This window comes from Diospyros lotus, chromosome 3 (assembly GCF_014633365.1).
Source record: "Diospyros lotus cultivar Yz01 chromosome 3, ASM1463336v1, whole genome shotgun sequence".
Classification (NCBI taxonomy): Eukaryota; Viridiplantae; Streptophyta; class Magnoliopsida; order Ericales; family Ebenaceae; genus Diospyros; species Diospyros lotus.
In genome coordinates, this window is record NC_068340.1 from 4,198,551 (window position 1) to 4,219,269 (window position 20,719).

General features: G+C 38.2%; 1 protein-coding gene across 1 annotated transcript; it reads left to right on the plus strand.

Annotated features, from left to right (window-relative positions):
* Window positions 1-8,436: 8,436 nt before the first annotated feature.
* LOC127798065 (uncharacterized) lies at window positions 8,437-20,069 on the plus strand. The gene is made up of 4 exons (XM_052331362.1): window positions 8,437-9,299; window positions 9,389-9,582; window positions 19,313-19,390; window positions 19,466-20,069. The coding sequence occupies exons 1-4, from the start codon at window positions 8,654-8,656 to the stop codon at window positions 19,853-19,855; spliced, it is 1,308 nt and encodes a 435-aa protein (XP_052187322.1). The 5' UTR covers window positions 8,437-8,653; the 3' UTR covers window positions 19,856-20,069.
* The last annotated feature ends 650 nt before the right edge of the window (window positions 20,070-20,719 follow it).

Consider the following 20,719-nt stretch of genomic DNA (forward strand, 5'->3'; position numbering starts at 1 on the left):
ATTGAAGTTGCTGTAAGAAGACCCACCTTCCATGGCTGCCACATATCTGCCTTCTTCTTCTACTTAACAGCCTTCTCCCTCATCTCCCACCCTTTCCCTCAGAATTGTCTAGAATTCGTAGTGTATATAAAAGCATCTACGAGCTCCTTAGAAATGGAATTCAACAACCAAGAAGTGACCATGTAGTCACATCTTTTTCAAATACGAAACTCCTTGCTATTCTCATTCGGAATTGAAATTTTATCATTTATAAAGCCTAGTTTATTCTTAGCTCCTATGACAATTTGAATCCCCCTACTCCAAGATCTGTAATTGAGTCTAGTTAACAGAGCAGAAACTAGGATCATATATGTAATATCCGAAAAACTTTCGAGTAAGAAATATGAGGTTTCAAAGGAAATCAGTATCATAATAACTCGAGAAAATGTCCGAATCGACTAGAGGGAATGCCCAAGGGCTCATATACCTAAGAAAATAGGCATATACCTATTAAAAATCTCAAGAAATAATTTTTATTATCGAGAGAAATTAGATCAGGAATGATTTTCGGTACAACTAAAATACAACTATGATTCTGGTTGAAAAATAGAATTATCGCATGAGACTTTTAGAGGTCAATAGAATCCCAAGAAAGTTCATATTTAGTATGTAGAATAATTCTTCAGTGATTTTAGAAAGAAACAAAAGGATTTACGACCAAAATGAAGATTTTGGCCTGAGTGCAATTTCTCGAATTTGCCTGATGAATGTCGAAATGACATTTTTTTGAAATTTTAGAGGATGAAATGAAGAGTTCAAAGCTTGAGGGACTCAATGGAATTTATAGAAAGTTAATGGGATTCATGAAAAGGCCAAAATGTAAAGAAATCAAAATGAAGAGGCAAAAGTACAATTTTCAAAACTTGGAAGCTGCCATGGCAGACCAAGCTTCTTGCCACCCTTCTCATCATCGAATTCGGTGGCGGAAGACCCAAGAAAGTGGCAAGCGACATCGGGGCAAGGCCCTAGAATCGATCTTGGCCAACAATCGGCTTTGGCTTGGTCAAAAATTGCCAAATTTTTGGCCAAAAGCAATCAGAATTTACCCTCTGTAAATTGGCTTTTGGGCAACTTTCGGTGTGTTTTGGACCGATCTAGGGCACGTGAAGGCTTTAGTGGCCTTGGGTGAAGCAAGATCTGTCATTTTGTGGCTCGATTTGGTGTATAAAAGAAGAACCGAAGTGGCTGAATTTTTCTTAAACTTAAAGCTCAAAATCGGGTTCGTTAGAGAAAAAATTGAGCAGTAAGAATAAGGGGATTTTGTTGCCCATGTCCAGAGCTTCATTTCTAGAAAATTTGAGCCATTTTGGTTAAGAGATGAGAGAGATTCGAAGCCTCGTCAGAAAAATGAGCTTTGCCAGAAACGAGCTTGAGCAGTTATAAAATAGCTCAGTTTGAGGGATTTTAAGCTATTATCTGGTAGAGGGCGAAAATAGGAAGCTGTAGGTTAAAACGGGGGGCAAAACAGAGGTCGAACGAAGGAGAAATCGCGAAAAAACCAGAGTTGGCTGGAGATCTCGTGAAGAAGATGACCGGCGTGTGTATCACGCGCCCAGCAGCAGGTGCACGTGGCAGTGCGTGAGGAAGCTCTAAGTGGCGCGTAAGGGCGCGTCCAATAGAGAAAAAATTGGGAAAATTTTTATAAATTCCTTAAAATTCTAGATCTAGGTGGGTGTGCAAAAATATTTAGGTTTTAGCGTTTCTAGTTTCTCGGTTTTGCATCGACCAACCTCGTTTTGTGCGAAATCGGAGCATCGAGGTAAGTTTTATAATTTTCTCTTGAATTTATTAGTATATCATGAATTTTTGTGGAGAAAGATTAGAGAAATTAGTTAAAGAGATATTTATTTGGATTATTACACAAGAAAATAGGAGAAAAAATGAAGAAATATTAAGAAAAATAAGTTTTGATGATTATTTAAATAAATAATGATGTTTACGGTGCTTTGAGGTTTAAAGTAAAGTGATTGGTGGAATTTTTGAGGTTGACATGAAAATCGAGGTTGTACACAAAAATCGAGGCAGTGCACGCTTTTCGAGGTATCTTGGATTTTCTCAAAGGTAAGTGATTTTTCCCAAACGATATACATGTTATGTATTGTCTATATTGAGCATGATATCCATGATAGTGGCTAAGTTATATGTATTACATGAGCATCTTGTCATATTTATACATGTATTGTTGTACCGATATATTACGAGATTTGCATGACACGATATTATTGGCATATAAATACTCGTGCATGGGATTGGGATATCGCCTTAATAGTGTAGCCGTAATTCCGTAAGGGTAAATGATGGGACAACATTAGGATTATACTGAAAGCAGGTCGAGATTCTACTTAAGTTTTCGTGTCGGGCCGGTGAGTCAGGGAAGTTACACTGGGGCATGTACTCATTTATATTACTGCATCATGCATTTATGTAACTGTCATTTTAACCTTCACTTAGAAGATTTATCTTCTAATGTTAGACGTATGTCCTTGGAATATTCCATATTCCAGGCGAGTCGAGCAGCCAGAAGAGCAAATGTGTGGTTGAAACATGATCGTGATGGAAGTTATTGTGGGCCTTATGCAGGGCTAAGTTTCAGTTATTTCATTTAATTATGTTATGTGGTTTTAAATGGTCATTGTAATGATGTGATGGGTAGACGATATGTACGGAACCATGTGTGTTATGGTTTTTTTTTAGGTTTCGATCTTATTTCGCTGGTAATTATGAATTTCATTTCCTTGGTATTAATTTTGGGAATTGTTATTATTATGCGAATGAGTTGAGGACTTTAGTTTGATTTATGTAAAAAAAATAAAAAAAATCCTAGTATATGATATAATGCCCTGAAGAGGCTGGGGTATTACAATATATACCTAGATGATTTGAAGGATGCAGTTGAAGTGGATCCCTCGCTATTATGTTGTTTCTGATCGAAGCCATAAGAATCTGATTCAACGAAGAGAATTGGAATCGAGAACTTAAGATCGATCTGACGATTAATCCAACAATACAACAACAACAATAACAACATATCTAGCCTTTATCCCACTATGTGGGGTTGGCTACATGAATTCTAGACTTCCATGTATTTTTATCTTTTGTCATATCTTCATTGAGATCCATACACTTCATATCAAACTTTAATGTCTCCCTCAAAGTCTTCTTAGGTTTGCTTTTATCTTTTTTTTTTTTTATTAATTGTTTCATTTCATCAACTCTCCTCACAGGAGCGTCTCTTAGTCTCTTTCTCACATGACCAAACCATCTTAGTCTAGTTTCTCTCATCTTCTCCTCTATTGGCACTACTCCTATCTTATTACGAATAACTTCATTTTTAATTTTATCTTTTCTTGTATGACCGCACATCCATCTTAACATCCTCATCTTCGCTACACTCATCTTTTGCTCATATTGGTATTTGACTACCCAACATTCTGAGCCGTACAACAAAACTAGTCTTATAGCTGTCTTATAGAATTTTCCTTTCAATTTTAATGGGATTTTACTATCACATAACACCCCGATGCATTTCTCCATTTTAGCCAACCTGCCTTAATTCTATGGGTGACATCCTCGTGAATTTCTCCATCTTTTTGAATCACTGATCCCAAATATCGAAAATGGTCTTTTCTTTGTAAAATTTAGTCTTCCAATTTTATTATAACATCCTCCACTCTTGCATTCTTACTAAATTTACATTCCATATATTCTGTTTTCTTTTTGCTTAATTTAAATCCCTTAGATTCTAAATTGTTTCTTCATAACTCAAGCTTAGTGCTCACTCCTTCTTTTGTTTCATCCACCAACACTATGTCGTCTGCAAATAGCATACACCATGGCACCTCTGTCTGAATATCTTTAGTGAGTTCATCCATTACTAAAGCAAATAAGTATGGACTTAGTGCAGAACCTTGATGCAATTCTATTGTAATTTTAAACGGTTCAGTATCCCCCCTGCATGTTCTGACCCTTGTCTATGCACCATGATACATGTCTTTAAGGGCTTGTATATAGGCTATTCAGACTCCTTTCTTCTCTAAAACCCTCCATAATACTTCTCTAGGGACCTTATCATAGGCCTTTTCTAGATCTATAAACACCATATATAGGTCATTCTGATGATCCCGATACCTTTCCATTAGGCGCCTCAATAGGTATATAGCTTCCATTGTTAACCTACTGGGCATGAAACCAAACTAATTTTCTGAGACCTCTGTTTCTTTTTTGAGCCTCTGCTCTATTACTTTCTCCCAGAGTTTCATGGTATGGCTCATTAACTTAATTCCTCTGTAATTTTCACAGTTTTGAATATCTCATTTGTTCTTATATATAGGGACCAAAGTATTCTTCCTCCACTCATTTGGCATCTTTTTTAATTTAAGAATCGCGTTAAATAATTTCGTTAGCCAAGAGATACCCTCTTCTCCCATGCATTTCCATGCTTCTATTGGTATATTATCCAGTCCCACCGCCTTATGATTTTTCATCTTTTTTAATGCTTGCCTTATTTCATTTGGACTTATGCGTCGATAAAATGTATAGCTCACGTTCCCTTCAGAGTTACTAAGATGTCTCAACCTAACTCTTGTGTCGCCATCATCATTGAATAATTTGTGAAATACTCCTTTCATCTCTCTTTAATCGCTCCCTCATTCACTAATACATTTTGATTTTCATCTTTTATGCATTTCACTTGATTTAAATCCCTTGTTTTTCTTTCTCTTGCTTTAGCTAATTTATATATATCCCTTTCTCCATCTTTTGTATCAAGTCGTTTATATAGATTCTCGTATGCTTTTGACCTTGCTTCACTAACAGCTTTCTTGGCTACTTTTTTTGATTCTTTATAATTTTTTTGATTTTCTTCATTGTTGCACTGATATACAACCTTATAGCAATTTTTCTTATTTCTAATTTTCAATTGCATTTCTTCATTCTACCACCAAGACTCCTTAAAGTTAGGGTCTCTACCATTTGTCTCTCCAAGCACTACCTTTGTTGTGTTTCTCAGGACATTAGCCATTTCTCTCCACATTTGGTTTGTCTGTCCTTCTCCATTCCATTCTCTTCTACCCCTTAATTTTTCTTTGAAGATTAGTTGTTTCTCCCCTTTTAAATCCCACCACCTGATTTTTGGATTTTGTTTTATATGATTTTTTCTCTTCTAATTTATTACTTGGACATCAAGTACTAGAAGTCTATGTTGAGTAGTCAAACACTCTCCCGGTATCACCTTACAATCCCTACAACATACCTGGTCCTGTTGTCTCATGAGGAAGTAATATATTTGGGTGCTTGATGTGACATTTTTATATGTGATTAAGTGTTCGTCCCGTTTTTTGAACCTAGTATTGGTTATGATGAGCCCATATGCTATTGCAAAATCTAGAATAGACTTACTCTCATTATTAATTTCCGTGAATCCATACGCTCCATGTACCTCTCTATAGCCGTTTCCGTCTCTACCCACGTGACCATTTAAGTCACATCCAATAATCACTTTCTCTCCTCTTGGTATCATTTGTATGAGTCCCTCTAGATCCTCCCAGAATTTTGCTTTTATCTCCTCATCTAACTCCGCTTGTGATGCATATGTACTAAAGATATTCATAGTCATTCTTCCTAGAATAACCTTCACCATAATAATCCTATCCCCTATTCTCTTTACATCCACTACCTCATCTACTAAGCTTTTATTCATAATGATCCCCACTCTATTTTTTGCTCGATCATTTCCTGTGTACCATATTTCATATCCATTTTCTGACAAAGTTTTTGCTTTTTTCCCTACTCATCTCGTCTCTCGAAGGCACATAATATTAATCTTTCTCCTAATCATCACATCTACCACTTCCATAGTTTTTCCTGTTAATGTTCCTATATATGTTCCATGACCCAATCCTTAATCTATGATTTTGTTTTTGGTTTTGACTTTGAATTTGATTTTGTTTTTGATTTGGTTTTCGGTTTTGGTTTTGATTTTGATTTTGTTTTTGGTTTTGATTTTGATTTTGATTTTGATTTTGGACTAACTTCTTTACCCACATTCGTCAAGCAAATGCGGGAACCCTTGTTCATTTGTCACTACATCCGGGCGCTGATGCAACGGCCCTAGCTCACTTGACACTACACGCGGGCAGTGTAGCGCGTCGCTATGGAGGGTTACGCCCATGTCCAAACATTTTTTCATAATTTGTCTAGAGTTCATATTTTGGATCCGACTAAGTTTTACGTTAGCCTTCAGATCAGATAAATTCCACAAATCTCTACTCTGATACCATGTGCAAAATTAGGGTTTGGAGAAACCAAGACACTAGAAATCTGATTAATATAGAAGAAGAAAACTGAATGAATGAATAACTTATCTCTAATTCGTAAATCTAGCAAGTACAATCTATCACGCCTATTTACATTATATATATCATATCCCTGATCCTCTACAATCGTTTTCACTTTAGATATATACTACCGTTATATAAATACAAGCATTTAACTGCTGGAACATGCTATTTAACACTGCCATCTAATATAACAAGCTGCCCTGCCTAATATAACCAAGACAGTAATGGACATACAATACAAGTTTTAGGGGGATAATGTTGAAAGGTTACTTGTAAAAGACAAAAGAAGCGGAATTAGTAGAAGGAGAAGATGAACCAGTCACATTAGAGAAGGCAAAATTCAATAGCAAAATGTTTTCTTTAAGCTTTCTTGTAAAATCTAGCCTATAAATAGGCTATGTATTTGTTATGAGTATTTCTCGGACTACTCCTTATGGGCTAGACTCGACTTATTGGGTTGACCCAAATCGCCTCAAACCCAGTAGGCCCAAGTCGAGCTCGTCAGAATAAGATCACACATAGCTGAAACCCGAGCTTAGATTGCGAAACCAAACGAGATCCCAACGATGCTTCTAGCGAACTTTTAGCGATATACCCAACGAGCTCCCAACGATGTTTCTAGCTCATTGACCTAACTACGCTCGCCCGTCAAACTATTCAGCTCGCATAACAACAAGATTGCAGAACAACTGGAGGCAAGGACCCACCTACTTTATCTAAGGCATCCTAAATCCCTAATAATGTGGAGCTCACTCCTGATTTTATGGAGATGATAAGGACACATTGTCTCCCATAATATCATATTTATACTTTTGTGTTTTAATGTAATTGTAAAGACCCATCACTATAAATAGGGGTCAAAAACACTATTATAAAGAGAGAGAACAATGAAAATGCCATACTATTACTCTGTTGGAATAATCAGAGAATAGTCGTGGAGTAAGTATCGTTCTGGTTAAATCACGTAAAATTTCTTGTGTCTATTCTATTTTATTCTTCCTCCTTGCATTTCGACTTATTTATTCATTGCAAGTCTACGAATCACGATCGACTGATTCTCAATATCGACAGTATCTAAGTTATTTTAATATCCAACAAGAAAGTATTCTTTTTTCATTTTTCAGATTGTTCGTTGACACACCACACATAACTTGGTTGAGCTTAGGAAGATGAAAGGAGGAGTTACCTTCCAACACCAGGGTGGAGTTCCAGCCACTGTGAGTCAAAAACACTCCAATTTAAGGGTGGGAGATAACTCGATCTTGCGGGCACCATCCTACCATCAAACACCTATCTTTGGTTTCATCCATGAACTCTTCCTGCAAGATTGCGGATTGATCCATAATAAGATCGGGCCTCTCAATCCACAGAAATGGGTACCTGGAATTCGCCAACCCCAAGCGAACTCTTTGAGGTTGTCTTCACTCATCTTGGCGATGCTGCCGTAGTTGACATGAACCACCAAGTTGGGTTCTTGCTTGTACAGCCATTCTGTGCATTCGCGGTTCTCTTCCCAGAGGCTGGATCTCCGGGAGTTTATCTCGCTTTCTGGCAGGGTTTTGCAGAGCAGAGCGAGCGGGCCGACGGTGTAGATGTTGGAGAAGAGGGACGAGATGACGGGGAGAACTCTGTGCTCGAAATCGTCAAACGAGTTGAACTGTTAAAGATGACGGCTTGGGTTTCAAGCAGTTTTGGGACTCTTGGAGCCAGCGGTTGAAGGCAATGTCGGCTTGGTCCGTGGTTTGGACGAAGCTTGGCATGTCTGTCTTTGAGTCGCATGTGGCCCATTCCTGGAATCCATTCCAGCGGCGTGTAAATCTCATCTGCAAGGTTTTTGCAAGTTTAATGTGGCCATTGATTCACTGCTTTTACTCTCTTAACCTATATTGAATACCAATGGAATATTGGGCTTTTCAAATGCAAAACGAGCTACCACATTGGGCTTGGGCTTTTCTGATTCAGACCATGATCCAAACAAAGGCCCAGCTAGAAAGCCTATTTGCAAATTTGAGCCCAATTTCAACAACTATATATTTCCCTTTTTTTTGCTTTCTACTTTCCCATTTCAACAACTTCCAAATCCAAATCCAAATCCAAGCACGGCGTTAAAATCTCCTCCCTCTTTGCTTAAAATCCCCACTTAGCGCTTCACGTCGTCTCCGTGCGGCAGTGGCCTTCAGCTCCCCAAAACCTCCGAAAACCCTCGCCATCACAGCCGTCCACGGCGGCGCAACCATTGCTCCATCCGTCGAACGCACCGAAGCGCGAGCTCTGCAATGGCGGCGACGGCAGCCTCGGACGCCAACGACGGACCAGTCCTCAGCTTAATCAACAAGCGCCTCCGAGCCCTGCGCAAGAAGTACAATCGCATCCTCCAAATGGAAGACTCCGTCGCCCAAGGCAAGCCCCTTAACAAGGAGCAGGAGGAGGTCCTCCGCTCCAAACCCTCTCTCTCAGCCGCCATCGACGAGCTCGAGAAACTCCACCAGCCCCTCTCCGCCGCCGTCGAGGACGAGATCTCCCTTGCCGTGCAGCGCCACCAATCTTCGACTATGAATTTCCACGACGACAAGACAAATTCGGCCGAGGTTGACGACAAAATGATCGAGGATGTCCTGAACGTGCTCTACTTCGGGACCATGTTCGACGTGAAGAGCCAGAACGATTTCACTTCGATAATGCTGACCCGCACGCACGAGAGGGGGTGTTGCTTGACCTATGACTATGTTACTGACGACGAATCGGCTGATTTACTTGGCGAGAGGGACTTGGATTTCATCTCCAAGTTGGGGGGCTTCTTGATTTCTCGGCGGGTAGATTCGAGCCTCTCGCACAAGAACGCGTTGCAACGGTGTATCGAGCACGCGAAACTGTGGCTCACCAACTCGGAGCAGCCAATTGATTCAGATTCGAACATTACTTGTATGTTTGGTTTCTTATTTTATTCTTCAGGTTATGCATTTGTTTTATTTTTGTTTCTCTCCGTTGTGAGTTTGATTCGTGATCTGTAGATGCTGCGTTGCGAGCGAAGCTCAATAAGATTATGGCTTCGGACTATTTCACTACGACGCCCGAGATGAAAGCTACGGTTGAAATGGCGGCAGCTGCTGGTGGCAATTATACCTCTTTTCATGTTCCAGTTCATAGTTCCGTGGTGCCAGTGAGTGAGCCGATTGAGCGTTTGGATGTTCAATATGAGCAGAAGGTAAAACTTGCAAATTAGGGTAATTAAGTTTTTTTAATTTAATTTTGTTATGATCAGATTTAGTGTTGTCGCGTTAGATTGATTGCTTTCATTTTGTGGATTGTAATATTTCTATCTCATTTGGTCAATTAGATACTCAGAAATGAAATTTAGAATGTAGATTATCTTACTCTTAATATCTGGTGGATACATTTCCTTTTGGAGTTGAATGGTTTCACACTATTAACTGCCTACTTCTGAAGAATTTGCATGCATTTGCAAAAGTTGATGTAAAGAAAAATGTTGTAAAACCATGTTCCTTCTGTGCTGTTAACGGTTCTTTTGTGGCAGTAAGATAATCTTGTTGATGTCATGCTTATATTGCAGTCAAAGAGTCAAAAGTAACTAAAGGACCTTGCAAGACATGGTTATGTTGTTAATATTGTTCAATTTAAATTCATTTGTAGCTAGACTATCCCCCAGGGGTTGTTGCAGCTGATTGGAGGGTTGTTCCCCACATTACCCACATAAGTTGAATTCTCCTTGACTAAGAAAAAAAATTGTTATTAGGGTTATGCTGTGGAACTATAGATATGATGTGATTTTCAAATTGGTGTAAATTCCAACAGATTTTTATACATTTGAAGTAGACTAGTTTATTCGATCAAGTTTTGAGGGTTTTCTATTTGTTATCGCTGCTTTTCTCGTCATTTTGACCAGCATGATGATTAATTTGCTTCCTGTAAATTTAACTTGAGACACCTTATGGTTGAATTAAGGTTAGCTGTGTAGAATGTTGTAGAGGCAAGAAAAGTGTGTATCTATATTTTTCGTAAAGAATCAGAAATTTGTTATAGGTGCATGTATGTATGCTATGCATGAGTAGCTATTGTTGCTATTTTATTTGGTTTTCTTGGTCTGGTTCCTTTTTCCCAATGGGATTAAGACTCGTGAGTTGTTGCTGATCTGGTCAATTTATCTTACTAGAAGCCATGGAAGGTTGTTGATGGAATTTGAGAATTTTGAGGATTGAGATGGAAGTGACAGGTAGGAAATCTGTCCACCTCCTTTCTTCCTTCCACCCATCCCCTCAAAAAGGAAGAAATAGAAAAAAAAATTAATAATAATAATAAAATGCAATGCATAGGTCTATCATTACTTATCATATGAGGTTTTTTTTTTTTTTTTTTTGGGGGGGGGGTCAGTAAATAAGATCTTTCAACAACACATCAAATCTTAATCCCACTCGGTAGGGTCAGCTAAGAAATAAGTTCCTACCAAGAAAAAGAAGAATGTATCAAGGGGATAACCATGTAACTTATTTCCAGGTCAGTATTGCTGTTACTACATTTGGTTTTTCTTTCCCCCTATCATTTGTTTATTCTTCTGTTTACCCTTGGTTCCTCATGTCATTATACATACACATATCTTAATACTAACTTAAAAAGGTTTAAGGATGCCCCATCTGCATCCGTGCTGACACCAAAGCCTCTGTAACATAGGTTTTACTAATAAAACCAATGAACTATGTAACCTTTAAAGTAGTTAGCTAGTTATTTATTTACTTGTAACTTACAATTCTTACTGAATAGTTGTTTTCCACATTGTAGTTTGAATGAAAACTGGAATCTGTTCTTGCAATTTGAGAATAACTGAAATGTTATTCGAAACCCTTTGTGCATGGAAGATGGTTTGATGTGTTTTATATGGGTACCCTCATAGCTGTCAAAGGCAGAAGGCACACTGAGCACAAATTAGTGCTTGTGGCCTAGATACAAGGCGCAAGGCAAAGCACGAGCCTTAGGTACATGAGGCACACATTTATGCAAAATGCTTATAAAATACTTATACACTATTCTTTTTAATATGTACTTGTAAGGAGATAGATGCAAACTCATAAAATCATGAATGCAAATAACCAACTTATACTAACAACTAATATTATTGCAGAAAAACAATTAGTTTCTTTTAACTACCAAAGAGATTAGATGAAAGAAAAATTTATAGCAGATCACACTGCAAAAAACAATTATAGGAAAATAATTAGTTTCTTCTAATTTCTTTTACAATTAGAAGCAAGAAAAAAAAATTACAACAAAACACAACAAAAACAATTAGTTTCTTTTAAATTACAAAAAAAATTAGAAGATAACAACAACATATTCAGCCTTTATCCCACTATGTGGGATCGGCTACATGAATTCTAGACTTCCATATATTTTCGTCTTTTGTTATATCTTCATTTAGGCCCATACACTTCATATCAAACTTTAATATTTCTCCTCTACCTCTTTTTTTTTTGACTAATTGTTCCATTTCATCAACTCTTCTCACAGGAGTATCTCTTGGTCTTCTCATCACATGATCAAACCATCTTAGTCTAGTCTTTCTCATCTTCTCCTCGATTGGCACTACTCTTACCTTATTACGAATAACCTTATTTCTAATTTTATCTTTTCTTGTATGATCGCACATCCATCTTAGCATCCTCATCTCCGCTACGCTTGTCTTTTGCTCATGCTGGTATTTGATTGCTTGAAAAAAAATTGGTAGAGCACACAATGAAAATGATTAGTTTATTGTAAATTGCAATGTAAATTAGAACAAAGAAAAAAGAATTAGAGTAGAACACATCACAAAGCAATTACAACAAATAATTAGTTTATTCTATATTGCAAAAGAAATTAGAAGAAAGGAAGAAAAATGAGCCAGAACACAAACGTGAGTAGTTCTTGTTAAGAAAAATAGTAAAAATGCTTCTCTTCAATCTTATTCATCTCTTACTCGAGGAACTCAATTTATACAGGACTTCCTTACAAGATTAGGAAGTTGCTAAAAAACTGGTTAAGGAAAGATTTCTAAACCTAGATTAGGAAACTATATAAATTTAGAATACAACAAATCAATCAAAGATATACTATTTTAGATCTAGAAGATACAACTCTTATTTTAGAAAATATATACAACGAATCAATTACCCATCAATTAAATCAATCAATCAATCCTGATTGAGTCTTGTCTGAAATTGGGAACAAGATTAGAACCCTTAATTGCTGACACTCCCCCTCAAGATTGGTTATGGATATCATGCATTCCAATCTTGCTTGTCATTCTTTTAAACACGGCTGCAGGCAAGCCTTTGGTTAGCACATCTGCTAATTGATTGTGTGATGAAATATATGGTGTGCATATCAAACCACTGTCCAATTTTTCTTTTATAAAATGTTTGTCCACTTCAACATGCTTCGTCCGGTCGTGTTGAACTAGGTTATGAGAGATACTAATTGTCGACTTGTTATCACAATAGAGCTTCATAGGTGCAGTCCATTCAACCCTGTGATCATTTAGCAAAATTTTTAGCCACAATAATTCACACATACCTAGGGCCAAGTACCGGAATTCTGCTTCAACATTTAACCTAGCAACCACATTTTGTTTCTTGCTTCTCCATGTCACCAAATTATCTCCTAACATGGTACAATAGCCAGAAGTTGATCTTCTATCTACAACAAATCCTGCATGGTCAACATCTATGTATGCCTCTAGTGTCATGGCTTCTCCTTTCTTGAATAGAATGCCTTTCCCAGGTGCTCCCTTCAAATAATGAAGTATCCTGTACACAGCTTTAAGATGTCTTTCTTTCGGATTGTGTATAAATTGACTTACCACCCCTACTGCATAGGCTATATCAGGCCGAGTATGGGCCAGATATATCAACTTTCCAACTAACCTTTGATAAGTTCCTTTGTCAACCATATTGTCTTCTAAAGCTTCTCCTAGTTTATGATTCGAGTCAATAAGAGTTTCAACTACCTTGCAGCCAAGCAATCCAGTTTCATTCAGGAGATCCACTATATATTTTTTCTGGGAAATGAATATTCCATCCTCTGAATGAGCCACTTCTATTCACAAAAAATATTTTAATCTCCCCAAATCTTTAATCTCGAATTCCTTCACTAGACACTCCTTTAATTTTGTCATACCTTCCTCATTATTTACAGTAACAATAATATCATTCACATACATAATAAGCACTGTTACTCCCCCTGTAGCCGAGTGGTGTATAAAAAGTGTATGGTCTCCTTGGCTTTGCCTATACCCCATGTTAAGCATGACACTTGTAAATCTTCCAAACCAAGCCTGTGGGGACTACTTCAGCCCATATAAGGCTTTTTTTAATTTGCATACAACCGGTTCTTTTGTCCCATAATCTGATGGTATTTCCATATACACCTCCTCTTCTAGATTCCCATGTAAAAATGCGTTTTGAACATCAAATTGATGCAGTGGCCAATCTAGGTTAACAACCAAGGAAAGAAGAACCCTAACTATATTCAGCTTTACCACAAGTGCAAATGTGTCCAAATAATCCACCCCATACACTTGTGTGTATCCTTGGCAATTAATCTTGCCTTGTACCGATCTATAGATCTATCAGATTTATATTTCACAGTATAGACCCATTTACAATCTACCAGATGTTTTCCTCGGGTAATTCCACCAAATCCAAATCCCAGTTCTGATTTTTTTCTAGGGCTGCCATCTCAGCCTCCATGACATCCTTCCAATTCTTATTCCCTATAGCTTTAGAAAAATTGTGTGGGATAGGAATAGTGTGTAGGCTAGTAAGAAAGGCTCTGTGGGCAGATGACATCTTAGAAAAGGAAAGAAATAGATGCAAAGGATGTTTAGTGCAGGCTCTGGTTCCTTTTCTATGTGCAATAGGCCAATTTAGATCATATGTATTTGATTTGGGTGTGGATTCAATATCTATCACAGGGCTATTATCAAGAGTATTAGTTGAGGAGATACCTGGAGATGGCTCTGAAATAGTGGCAGAATTGTCAGTGTTTCTTCTGCTTATGGATATTTCAGGGCTGGTAGGACTTGTAGGGGATGCTGGAGCTTGCATAGGGTTAGATTCAGGTTTCTTCCTCCTTGAATAGACTTGTAATGGACGAAGAGTAGATGATGGCGCCTCCTCGGATGACACTCCTACTGAATCTTTTAGATTAGAAGATGGGTTCAAGGAGGGTGATAGATCATGATCAGAAAGAGATAAAGGAGAAGTCCCACTAGTTACAGTTAGGTTTTGTTCTGGAGTACTAGAGGCTTTGAAGTAAGATTCATTCTCAGCAAAGGTCACATCTGCAGATACAAAAAATTTCTTTGAAGGAGGGTGATAACACCTATAACCTTTTTGTGTAGAGGAATATTCAGTGAACACACATTGTAATGCACAAGGATCAAGCTTCCCTCTATTAACCGTAGGAACATGAACATAGGCTGTGCACCCGAATATCTTAGGCTGCCAACTACTAGCCACATGAAAATTAGGAAAATGGTTAGTCAACAATCGAATTGGGCTATGAGATTCTAAGGTTTTGGATGGAAGTCTATTGATGAGGGAAGTGGCTGTTAGAGCTGCTTCTCCCCAATAATGTTTTGGTACATTATGGTGAAAGAGAAGGGCTCGAATAATAGCTAAAAGGTGGTCATTTTTCCTCTCGGCTACTCCATTCTGTTGAGGAGTGTAGGGACAAGAGGTCTCATGGATTATCCCTTGTTGCTGAAAGAAATCAGATAAAGATAGGTTGAAAAAATCTCTAGCATTGTCAGATCTAAACTATTTTATTCCTACTCCAAACTGAGTTTTGATCATGGTATAAAATGTAGGAAACACATAGCTTACTTCTGATTTTGATTTTAGCAAATACAACCAAACTACCCCAGTACAATCATCCACAAATATAACAAACCATCTTGCCCTAGAAATATTGGGAACATTTGATGGACTCCAAATGTCATTATGAATTAGAGAAAATGGAGATTCGATCCTTTTATTGGATAGAGGAAAATATACTCGTTTATGTTTTGCAAGTTTACACACATCACAACTAAATTGTTTAAAGTCAAGACCTTTGGCTAAATCAGGAAACATTAATTTGAGGGTGAGAAAAGAAGAGTGACCGAGCCTATAGTGTTCTAACCACATCTTATCTTTATTGGATTGAATTAGGCATGACATAAGAGGAAGAGACTGCTTTTTATCCTGCCCACTTGGTTTCTCAAGGTAGTAAAGTTCTTCCCTAGCTCTAGCAAGCCCAATCATCCTCTTCTTACCCTATTCCTGTATCTCACAGACATTAGAATAGAAAAATACACTGCAATTAGTATCTTCAATGAGTTTTTGGATAGATATGAGATTAGCAAACAACTTAGGGACATGAAGAACATTTTTTAGGGTTAGGTGCTCATTGAAGGAGAACATCTCCTTGGCTGGCAACAGTGGTAAGAGAGCCATCTGCCATTGTGATTTTTCTTGAGCTAGAACATGGGCTATAGGAGATGAACAAGTGTGGATAGGAAGTCATATGGTCTGAAGCACCAGAGTTTAGGATCCAATAATTTTGGTGCAGATTTTCTTAAGCATGTAGGGAAAAAGATAAGGAAGAAGTACCTGTGAGGGCAAGAGAGCAGGTACCTTTTTCTGCCTTCTTGTCTAGGGACCCTAATAAACTCCTCAGCCTTTCGATTTCTGTCTTACTGAGTTCAAAAATCTCCCATCCTTGTTCCAAATCCCTTGTTTCAGATTGTTGACTGTTGCCTGCCATATAGGCTTGTCCCTGCACTTGGCTTCTTCCTGGTCCTCCTTTGGGTGGCTTTCCATGAAGCTTCCAACACTTCTCTATGGTGTGCCTAGGCTTTTTACAATAGGTACACCATAGGGAATCTCTATTTGTGGGTTTTTTCTCATCTCTAGGTCCTTTGCTCTGATAGTGAGCTTTTAAGGATACTAAGGTCGAGCTCTCATTCGAAATAGGTTCTAGCAGTACACCCCTTCTCCCTTCTTCTGCTCGTATTAGAGAGATTACCTCATTCAAGGAAGAGATGTCTTCCTTGCCAAGGATTTGCACTCTGACTGCATCAAATTCTATGTTGAGATCGACTAAAAAAATCATATTTTTGCTCATTTTCAACAAATCTCTTATGTAGTTCAGCATCCTCACTGCACTTCATCTCTAGACACTGGTAGTGGTCAAGTTCTTGCCACAGAGTTTGCACCAAATTTGCATACTTAGTAATAGTTTAGTACCTTGCTTGGTTGCTGCCACCCTTGCCCGTATTTCATAGATTTGGACCGCATCCTTAACCTTTGAATAAGTCAGCTTTATGGCCTCCCATATGTCTTTGGTTATTGTCAAGAACATGACAGTGTCACTGATTTCTAGAATCATAGAATTTCAGAGCCAAGACATTACCAAGGAGTCTTCTTCATCCCATGCTCCAAACGTTAGATCACTCTCCTTTGGGCTAGTTCCCAACAGATGGCCAATCTTCCCCTTTCCTTTAAGGAAGGTTCTGATCAGTTGTGACCACTTTAGATAGTTCTTACCATTCAAGCGGTAAGCTGTCTGAAGATTCTGCAACTCCCCCCCGGAGCCTCTATTTTGAGTTCCAGTAATTGGAATCTCTGAGGTATGGCTAAATGCTGAATCGGTGAAGGATCTTGAATGGTAGACATGCTCCACGAAGGTTGGGTGGAAGAAGAAAAATAATACTAATGGAGAGAAGATTGAAAGAGATAAGCAACGATCGTCCCAAGGAATCTGTTGAGGAATCCTAGGGCTCTAATACCATGTTAGAAAAATAGGAAAAAATGCTTCTCTTCAATCTTATTCATCTTACTCGAGGAACTCAATTTATACAGACTTCCTTACAAGATTAGGAAGTTGCTAAAAAACTAGTTAAGGAAAGATTTCTAAACCTAGATTAGGAAACTATATAAATTTAGAATACAACAAATCAATCAAAGATATACTAATCTAGATCTAGAAGATACAACTCTTATTTTAGAAAATATATATAGCCAATCAATTACCCATCAATTAAATCAATCAATCAATCTGATTGAGTCTTGTCTGAAATTGGGAACAAGATTAGAACCCTTAATTGCTGACAGTTCTCTAGTGAGTGAGCATCACTGTCAAAGGATCCTAGCGAGTGGGAGCTCCAGCACACCATGTTGCATGGAAACAGGAAACGTTTCCGATAGAAAACGGAAACGTGGAAACAAGCATTCTTTTAAAAAAATAGGCATAAATAGGGTCTGAAACGAGAATAGGAAACGTTTTATAAATGTTTCGAAAACGGAGAAATGGCACCTATAAGGTGTTTCTGTGCAACATAGCCAGCACACCTGTGGTTTACACTGTTAGGTTCGTCTCTCACCAATATATAAGAACATGCAATCCAATCAACAAGAAATTAGATCTACAATGACAAATGTACAAGAAATAGGGTTGTAATACACAATCAAGGCATCCCCCTCAAGCACCTTGTGCTTTGCATGAGGTGTGTGCCTCATGTGCCTAGGCAGCGCCTCAGTGGTGATAAGGTGCACAGAGCTGCGCCTTGCACGTAGGTGCACTTTTAACAACTATGCGCACCCTTGGGACTGCTTTTCCATTTCTTCCAAGTTTAAGATGGATTCTTGATGTTATTTGTCAACTTCTGTTTATAGTAGATTCATTAGAGGCATTACTGCATCTACCTGTAAAGTTTATATTGATGAATTACTCAAAAGTTGAAATTGTCCTTTGGATTTCTCATATGGTTTAACTCAGGTGCATCCAACCTTTTCTTCATGAAATTTGGTTTCTGATTATGATTGGTTGAAGCCATTAGATCCTATAGGATAGCCCTTGATTTTTTTTTTTTTTTGGGGGGGGGGGGGGAGGGGAACGGGGGAGGAGGTGAGGAGAGGTGTTCTGTGTGTGCTATAAGGTAAAGTGGGGAAAAGGGAGACTAAAACAGCATGCTGGAGCTGAATAGGAGAGAATCCACTTGGTAGAGGAATCATAGAACTGCCATGTCTTGCCAATTGCTATTTAGAGAGGAGAAAACGGCCACTTGTAATTAATGTTAATTCATTTCTTGTTCCAATAGCAATGTGGTTGTGTCTTTTACTGTAGGTAAAATGGAGAACGGGGGAATAAAGGCAACATGGCAAAGCAGAGCTGAATAGTAATTCAAGTTTATGCCCCTCTCTCTCTCTCTCTCTCTTAACTTTTGGGATTCGGTTTCATTCTCTGATTGTTGTCAACCTGGACCCAATAGGGTTGGAGGAAAAGGGGGTGAATTGGAGTTCAATGGGCTCAAGTCCCTCTCTATCTCTCATGTTTACCAGAGAAGAATAGGAGTTTTCTGTTGATCCTGAGGGGGAATGGTGGAGGTGGAAACCATGGTATAGGATAATACATACATTGACTCTTCCCTGCACTATTTAAGGGCTTATAGTGAAAAGTTACAGATGACTAGCTCTTCCCACTATGCAGCCTGAATGGAAAAGAGAGTAGGCTATAAATCTGCAAATTGGTTTGTGCTTCCTTTGATGAATCTCTCTTTAATCTTATACTGCTCATGCTGTTAACCCCTATTTAGGTTTCTTCGTATGCGTTATGGACATGTATTTGTGATATTATTACCATCAATTTTCTATAAAGCTAGTGTGGAGCATGGTGTGTCAAAAGGAGCTACAAGGTTCTTTACCTTACATCGGAAAACCATTTCAACTGTCTTTCTTTCTTTTTATTTTTTTTTAATTTTAGCGGGGAGGGTGCAAACTTCTGTTATGGTGACCTGACTGTTTCTCAAATGTATTTTTCTCTAGTTCGTTTTTTTAGTTGCACTATTTTCATAAGCAAGATTTTCTTATGCATGGCTTACTTCACTTTTTTTTTTTTTTTAGGCTGAAGATACAGCAGATGTCCGAGGAAATGAAGAAATATACAATGATCAATCTAGTCCTGTTGAAGAACCCCACGAGGTTTTATTTGTATACTTAAAAGTCTACTACTAATTATTTTCTGATTTTTGTTTGACGAAATATGGTGCTCTGCAGGGTGAATTTCCTATGGAAAATCCTAGGAAAGATCAAGCTCAACCAGAAGGGGACAAACCACAGCAGGGTCCGAGGGATGTGGAGTCAGAGGAGCAGCAGCATTATATTCCTCGAAGGAACTATCCAAACCATAGAGGCGGACGTGGTAGGTTCGGGGGTGGCCGTAGGGGTTACCCCAATGGGCGTGGAGGACGAGGAAGCAGCTGGGGAGGTGGCGGTTACCAGAATGGTCCCAACCAATACTATGACCAATCCAGGAACTATAATCCAAGGAGCTACTACTATAACAACAGTAGGGGCCGAGGTGGCAGGGGTGGGGGTGGAGGGAACAACCAGCACCACTACCACAATTCAGGGGCTGAAGCCAGCCATTCCCCGGTGCGTTCATGACCTTATTTATAAGTTTCCATGCTTTAATGTGTTTCTTAGTACTTAAAAGCTAAGCCTGTCTTCTGGGGAGTCATGACATTTGGATAGCCTATGAGAGAGCCCACCATCGGACTCTTTACCCCCCCACTTTTTTTTTTGGGTAGTTTTTAATCAAATGAAGCAAATTTTCGGGGTGCAATGACAGTTGGATTACTCTCTTTAAGCAGCAGCTCAATCAGTGCCAAAATAGTACACTTGATCTTCGCGAAGCTGATGCTTCAAGTATTTTTTATTTTGGAAAACATGCTTTTGAAGCTTTTTGATAACAAAGTTTAAAAGAATAACAATGCTAATAATTCCAAGCGTAATAGATTATGGGAGAGCTAATGGATCTGGTTATATCCCCCATGTACTCTACTTCCTTCCTTCCCTCCCTAAACAAGCCATCCTATACAGGCCGCTGAGATACACGCAACTCCGCGACTATGCACACCCAATATTTGGGTGCACGCCGATGTCGGCAAGCATGAATTCTCTCTTTTTTTTCTTTTTCTTTTCTTTTCAATGACTACTACATCTTTATCACTAAGTTATCACACCGATGGTGGACCTAATAGAAGAAAGCTATTTATTAATTTGTTCAATTTTTTTTATAAATAGTATTTATTTAATATATTTCCGTTTTATTTTGAACTAGAAAATTTGTGGGATAAGCTTCTTGGTCATGTACAAGGTAAGGGCTTAATTTTTATTGACTGTTAAATTTTTAATTAGAAAATAAGACTCAATTTTTTTATTTTATACTATAACTTAGAAAATTGTAAAGTGCCAAAATAGTCATTGTATTTTTGCTCAAGAGCTAAATTGGCTACTGAAGTTTAAGTG